Source organism: Gavialis gangeticus, unplaced genomic scaffold (genome assembly GCF_001723915.1).
Source record: "Gavialis gangeticus isolate Ggan-Ray unplaced genomic scaffold, GavGan_comp1, whole genome shotgun sequence".
In the NCBI taxonomy this organism is placed as follows: Eukaryota; Metazoa; Chordata; order Crocodylia; family Gavialidae; genus Gavialis; species Gavialis gangeticus.
The window spans coordinates 10,380,861-10,388,673 of NW_017729006.1; the positions used below are offsets into that span (position 1 = coordinate 10,380,861).

The 7,813-nt window shown below is 39.1% G+C and overlaps 1 protein-coding gene across 1 annotated transcript in view; it reads right to left on the reverse strand.

Moving 5' to 3' along the window:
• OSBPL10 (oxysterol binding protein like 10) overlaps nucleotides 1–7,813 on the reverse strand; it is a 195,424-nt gene that overhangs the window by 64,939 nt on the left and 122,672 nt on the right. The window contains exon 6 of the mRNA XM_019508706.1: nucleotides 6,265–6,419. Coding sequence (XP_019364251.1) covers nucleotides 6,265–6,419 — 155 coding nt within the window. The remainder of the gene's footprint in view (nucleotides 1–6,264; nucleotides 6,420–7,813) is intronic.

Here is a 7,813-nt window from a genome sequence, read left to right on the forward strand (position 1 = left end):
ATTTCTTCATTCTGCTCAAGCCATAAACAGGATACTGGGTTGGCAGAAGTTAATTATCCAGAACGGAATTTGAGTAACCTGCAGTTGTGTAAAAAAAAAACTATAGTAGCAGCAGAAACTATAAGAACCCAGATAGTAAAAAGCAAAATTGCCATGAATCCTCCACAAACAATTTTTTTTGTTCAATTTCTAATCAACAATGCTAAAGGATCTCTCAGTAGCCATCCAGTTTCTGTACTTGACTGGGTAATGCCCTCAGAAAGGGAGGCCCTTCACCCAGTGTTTCACTATACAAATGCATTAAAAAATAAACAACACAAAACAAAACAAAAATGGATTATTTTACACAGCCATACCCAGGACAGGAAGGCTAGGGACAGATTCAAAAAGCCAGAGCCTGAACTGATTCAATCTCTGCAGGTTAGCCTAACAACCGAATCAGTTAAGTCTGATAACTACATTCAACCACATTTCTCTCAGACCGGTTTCAGCCATTTTCAGACTGGTTTATGTGCACTGAATGTCTGTTCCGTTACAGGTTTAAACCAGTTTCTGATCACTTAAACCAGTTTGTGTGTAATGTCTGTCCCTAGCTGAAAGCAGCAGCTGAAACAGGCAAACAAAAATACCTCTTTCACAGCATTCAATCTCTCTTTGGTTAGCTCAGGTAGTACTTCAGTTGCAGTAAGTTGTATTTGGACAAACACTATATACAACAGAAAGCAAATAGGCACTGGTAAGCTAAGAGGAAGATCTCTAGATATAACGCACACTACCAGATGAAAAGAGACCAGATGTATATTTCTCAAATACCAAAATTCTAACAGGTCAAAAAAGAAAAGCCTCAATAAAATTCACAGCTCCAAAACTTATTACATCCCTAAAATATTATCAAGTGTAAGCCAAGAATCCAAAGCATCTTAAAAAATGGTTCACAATTGACATTCTCTTCATGGACATCTAAAACACAAGCAACAACAAACCACGTCAGATGTTAGTCACATTGCTTTAATGCACTGCTGGAAGTACTCTGATACTGTGTTGCTGAGGAAAAATAATCTTTGTAAATCAAAAACTCCACTATCTTCTCAAATGGCTCAGGCAAGAAGAATCAAAGCCCAAATAATTAAATGTAAGGGCTGCTTGGCCTTGAGAAGAAAAACTGCATAATTTTTTAGCTGCATTAAGGCACTATATTTCCTAAAACAACTATACACCAGTTAAAATTAAGTAGGACACTACCACCAGGCAAACAGACTGAGCATTTTGATAATACTGCCAGAAAACAGTCGGCATGGAGGTTATGGCCTTACATCTGACAGAGATTCTTCAGCAGCCTCTTCAGCCTAATATTTACCCTCTTTTTCTTTTCAAATCACTGCTGAACAATGAAATTCAGTGATATACTGAATGCTTCACATGGAACTTCAATCTTCTTTCCCGATAGTCTTCATGACTTAAGCCTAGGTCAGATGCAGCCAGCCAGATTCCAGCAATATGCTAAGTATTTACATCACATGGGAGGGTAAAAAACAGAGTGCTTTTGTCGCTTTGGTCTTTCTTTTTGTAAATAAAATGCTGTAACATAACAAGCTGAGTCAGCAGATTTCCTCAAGGGTAGCAACATAATGGCTTGTTCTATTTTAAGCTATAGGTCGATTCACATTTTGTTTAGTTGGTACATCTAATGGATTATGCTGCATGTCAGCCAAAAAGCTCTCTTCTTTCCCCTTGGGTCTATGGCCCCAGACTGGGAAAACAACTTACCATGAAAAGCACAGAATTTCTCCACAAAACTACTTCCTACTTTCCAGCTCTTCCCTAACCCACTCAAAAAATAAAAATCCTACAGCAAATCGAGCTTTCTATAAATTGAAAAGGGGAGGAAGATCCAGAACTCTGTTTAGTGTTCCAGGCGCTTCACTGTATTCAATCCATTTTAGGTGGAAGCTACTAGCGGTCGCTGAGAAATAGGAAGAGTTTTGTAAACTCCAGTTCTTGCCAAATCATGCAATGTGCCCAAGTTTTATGATGTTATAAAATCTGCAATATATTTTTCTGATGCCCCAGCTTCTGGAGTCATGTATTTATGTGAGAATCTCAGCTTCCATGAAAAGAAAGAGAAAAGGTGGGGAAGGAGAGGGAATGGTGGGAAAGAAAAGAAGCACCCTGGTCACAGTAAATACCAGAAGTGAGACCGCAATGCATCTTCAGGATCAGAAGTTATAAAAGTTAGGAGGGCAGGAAATTGTTTTTGTTCATTTTTAAGTGCACATGATTTTTGGCTAACATCATGAGTTTGAGGCCTGTCTTGTGATGTTCCAATACTGGGGATTGCCAATATTATCAAAATATCCTATATATGAATAAAAGACTATGACAACACTTGAAAAAATCAAAAGCAGCAATAAGTGTTATAAAACACAACACAGCAGCTGCTCTCACTGCAAACCACCACCAATGTGGAAATTAAAGAGATGACTGCTCCTCAGACCTGGGAACGGGCCCTATTTTCAGGTTCTGAAAATAAAAATGAATGAATAGAAATGAATTCAGAAAAGAATACCCACCTGATTGTTGGAGTTCATGATGGGATGAAAGGTCACATGCTTTAGTGACCTTCTCCTTTGACATCACACCTGGTATCAGACAGAGCTACATAATAGGCTCCTGTCCTCTTCACTGTGCCTCTGAAATTTGTCCCCCCATAATGCCTATGACAGCACACCCACATCAAAGCTTCAAATTACAGTAATATATAAAAATGGTAAGCTCTTCACCTACAGCAAATCATGTTCAAGGCAGCGACTAGCAACTTACAGTATGCTGACAATACTGGCTTTGAAGTTAAAAAAATCAGGTCAAGCTGCAACAAGCAAACAGTTACTGCCCTAGATGAGGCAAAAGTCACCTGTGGCCTACAAATGAGTTATGGAAAGCCTGATATGCCATGGGGACCGCCATGTCAGTGGCAGAGAAGGAAAAATACAGAAGGAAACCTCTGACTTTCACTACTTGGAAAGCAAGGCACCTGCTGATGAATCACTTAATGCAGAAATACAGAGGAGGACTGTAAAGTACTTCTGGAACCTAGCTTTGTTACCTCAAGGTCTCATGCAGAAAAGAGGGCTTTCAGTGCCAAAGATCTCAGTGTATAAAGCACGGTGCTCCCCAGTCTCCCCAATTTTGGCAAAACTTGGGCCACACTAAAAAGTCACATCAGTTATGCTTGAAGCTAATTTTGAGGATCTACTGGTGGTCATTCAACAATAAGGTTCCACATAAAGCAAAGTGATCATACATGGAAACTGGGAATAATATACAAGTGCCTAGTGAAGCCAATGTACCACATAAACAGATGTTCCTCAGGGACCCAAGTTAAGGCATGCAGCCTATAGTTAGGATGACTACATAAAGGTTGACCAGAAGAGAACCAAATGCTTGAGAAATAACACACCAGATCACAGTGCTTGGCATGTGCTGGTTCAACCATTCAGAGCAGGCAATGAGCAGAAGCTTTTTAGAGGTAGCTGCTGAAATGCAAACATTGACATAGGCAGTATCTCTATCATCACTTGTGATGGGAACCTAGTTAAGCTTAGGTGGACAAAAACATGCTTTCATGTATTCTCTCTTTACCAGTACATTTTATGAATAATAGTGTGCATGACAAAGGGACCAGCATTTCTACCTACCCAATTGGACTTTTTAAAAATATATATCAAAATAAATGGGGGGGAGGGGAATGAATGTCATGTAAAGTCTATTATGTGAAAATGGGCAAGAGGAATCGGATACATTAGCCATGTTGTGGGTCCACACCTTATCAACTCTGTTGGGCATAATCAGGTGGGACTTGGGGCACTGACAAACCACTGAGGTTTAAACTGCAATCTAGAATTTCAATACTCTGTAGGTCACGCTATTTATGCCCAGCATGCATCATCAATTATCCTCCAGCAAACCCGTTTCCAAGCTACAGCTGCTTAGAATTCACTTTTGTTGAGTTAGCTGTCAAAGAAGATGCTGTAATAAAAAAAATAAAGAGGCTGCTCTGGTTAAAAAAAAAGAACAGGAGAGGAAAATAATGCAATTATTTTTCCTTAAAAGTTTAACATCTGAGGCATTTTCTCAACCAAAATAAAAAGACTATATCACGCTGACAGTGAAACAAGTAAGGAAAGAAAGAATCGTAAAGAGGTTTTATGGACAAAATTGGCAGGAGCTCACACTCGGATGCCAGGAGATATAATTGACGGTTATTTTTGCCAACTTTATCTCTTGCTGAACATGTCAAAAGCCCAATGAAACAATTTACAGTTTATTCAGGAGCAATAAAATTATTCTCACAACAGTGCTCTTTAAAAACACTGTCTCCCCCCAGCTTTTCTTTTTTTTTTTTCTTTTGCATGCATAGGCTAAAAGAAACGTAGCTTACTTATTTGAAAAAATAAGTTACACAATTTCCAAAGGCAGAAAATTTAGATCATATGCTTATCTGCTGTCCATTGACCTCAATGCTGGATGAAATATGAATTATGTTTCATAGACATTCGGGTTGGAAGGGACCTCGGAAGATCATCGAATCCAGCCCCCTTCTTCCAATCCTTCTTATACTCGGCCATTCAAAAAAATGCGGTGAACAACCTTCAACTAAAATTGCAACTAACTTAGTAATGGCAACGGCCATTTTTAATTCATTATGCTAAATTCAGGGTGGTATGACATGGTTGCGAGTAATACTTCACTGATGGACAAGTCCCAGATCATTACATATTTCATTATAGCAAAAAAAAAACAAACAAACAGTAAAAGCTTTGTTATCCAGCATGAGTGGGGTAAGCAGGGTGACGGTTACATAAAAATTCCACTTACCTGAGGACAGGGGGGTTTTGGCCGGATGCTGCACCGAGTGGAGGGCATGCGGAGTGGCAGCAGTGCAGGGGGTGGGTGGCAGTGAGCTTTCGCCGCCACATGTGAGCTTTCCCCCCTACCCTCACCCCCCAGCATCCAGCTTCTGCAAAAGGAACTTGCCCATGGTGGAGCACATGACAGACACAAGCGACCAAAACCTCCATCACAAAGAGACTTACGGAAGTCAGCAGTGCTGTCCCAGAATTTAATGGTGTTGCTACAATAGACTACTTTGAACAGCACACTGTTTCAGTGCATCCCTCTGTGATGTCAACATGGAGCCCCCTGCAGAGATCAAAGATGTTCCACTACCAAACTCCTTAAGTAAATTCCCCAGGGGCACAATTACTCTGCTGGTGCAAGATGCACTGTAATACAGCAAGCTTTGCCCACAATCTCTTCTAATATTCAGACAAACAAAATGTATCTTAGAACCATTCTCTGTTCTGAAAGGTAATGGGCTCAGAGCAGATGAAGTGCGCTTCTCTGCAGTGCTCTCTGGTGAGATACCCAAGCAATGCAGAACTGATTTCAAGTTTTCCATTGCAATTAATTTACAACCCCCCACCCCTTACAAAGCTATCTGTCTCCTTCACTGAAACCCAAATATTAACATCACAATGGAATTAAATTACCAGGCATTGTACCATTCACCCTCAGACTGCTGTGTGAACTAGCAGGTATACTGCAGGCTCAGCTGCTAAATTCCTCAAAGAGAGAGATAATATGTCAATCATCAGCATGACAGTGCTTTATAGCAATGTCTATCAGCACACAGTATGTACATTAATATCCTAATAAATATTCTGCTGCGTCCTGCCAGTTCAGAAACAAAGACATGTAAGGCAGTTTTTATCATCTACATCCTTAATACAGACAACTAAAGAATTGCCATAACTTGCTATGTCAGTATGAAGTAAGGAGTCATTATTCCATGAAGTATTAAAATATATGCAAGAACCACTCCAACCATGTATCATTAGATACCTTCTTAATGGACTCATCATAATTCTTCCATTGGGGATCAAAGCCGCTCCAGACTGAGTAGAACCTCATGTGGTTGTATGTTTATCTCCAGTATGTCACAGATTCAATAAAAACACACAGTAGGTGCCGTATAAAACCAATTTACATATTATAAAATGGACTATGCTGACAAATGCATCTTATCTGTTTAACATGACTTACTGAGTCATTTAAAATAATACAAGTTTCAGAAAGCTGAAAAGCAGTAGGAATGAGTAAAGCATCCATTAAACAACTAGACAAGAATGAAAACACACTTGAAAAACAGAGCTTTTGTAACCCAAATAAAAAAGAGAATCACATGCACAGGTCAACTGTGTTTACCTCATTATTCGAATGTAATGCTTGCCCATCTTGCATTGCAGTTGGTACTATGGCCCATGTTAAACTGGCACTAGCAGACGATAAGGAGCTGAGGGCACCATTTTTCAGTTCATCAGTAGAATGAGACTTTGGCCCATGCCATCCCAGAATATTTTCTGTAAATAGAAAGCTAGAGTTAAATCTCAAAACTTAGGTTCTAGATCAGTTCATCTCTCTCATTTTTCTAATACAATGAACAGATACCTGTATATACATTTCTCGGCTCCAGTATTTTTACCACAGAAACAGAAAGGTGTCTGTGCCTCAGATAAATCACTGCAAAACATTTTCTCTCAAATGCACAGCTAATATTCTGGATTTACCAAGAAGACTGAAACAGCTATTTTCTATATTCAACCATGTATTATGGAGAGAAAGTTGTCCTATTTAACATATCTATCCTCTCCTAAAAAGCGCAAAATCTCAATTCCTATTAAAAAAAATCTTTTAAAGTAAATATTTGTGAAACTGACATTCTAAATGTCCTTCACATATAGTAAATAGGAATCAGCTTTACAAAACAGGCATCACTTATTTTTTTAGTTACTGAATCTGGCCTTTATCCAGAGAGGACTTCAGATAGTATTCCACAGCTTTTTTCCCCATTCTTTGTACATATATCTTTTCTATATTACCCTATTACAGATCTTTTTCATTGGTCAGGAAATCATTGTAGCACCTCTTTTTTAAGACAGTTGTTTAAATTTAGTATGCATTAGAAAGCTACAAATTAAAAGACAAACATAACCCAAGGCCCTAAACCACATCAACCTGGAACTCTTGGGATAACTCTGTTCTGGCTCAAGCAAATATTATAGGGATAAGGGTTTCCAGCCAGAATGGAAAAATAACAAGAGGACATCTCTGCTGCAACTTACCCTCCCCTGGCATAGTGAGGTACGTATTGCTTTCAGCACCGCTCAGGACAAGAACTAACTGTCTTACATTGCAATAACATTCTTATATTGAGGCAAGGGTTTAGGTTGGCTCCTCTCAGTGCACATGGTTACGTACTGGAGCAGATTACTTAAAAAGGCTGTAGGATCCCCATCCTTTTAAGTTGTTAATAACAGTTTAGACAAAGACTTTAAGGAAACGGTTCAGACAAAGATCTAGGTCTTGTGCATGGAGTTAAATTAGATGACTTCATAAGGTTCCTTCCTGCCTTCTTTTCCCATGATTCTATAATGCTTTGATACTGTTAAAGAGTCCCTCCAAATTATCACCATCACAAATTCAAAGGCTTACATTTTTTTCTCTTCACTACACAAAATAGTTGCGTTTTCTGAATGGATTTATGACCCAGATGCCTTGTTCTGAGTGGACCCAAAACCCTCAGACTGATCATGACTTTTCCATTCCATAATAGACAAATTATATTGATACCAAGTCACAGCAGATAAGAATGATGCAAATAATTCTGTATCTACCAGTCCTACAGCTACAGAGAGTCAAGGTACATCTGGCCAGTACATGAGCTTCACTCTGAGGTTCTCTCTTGAATGTCAGA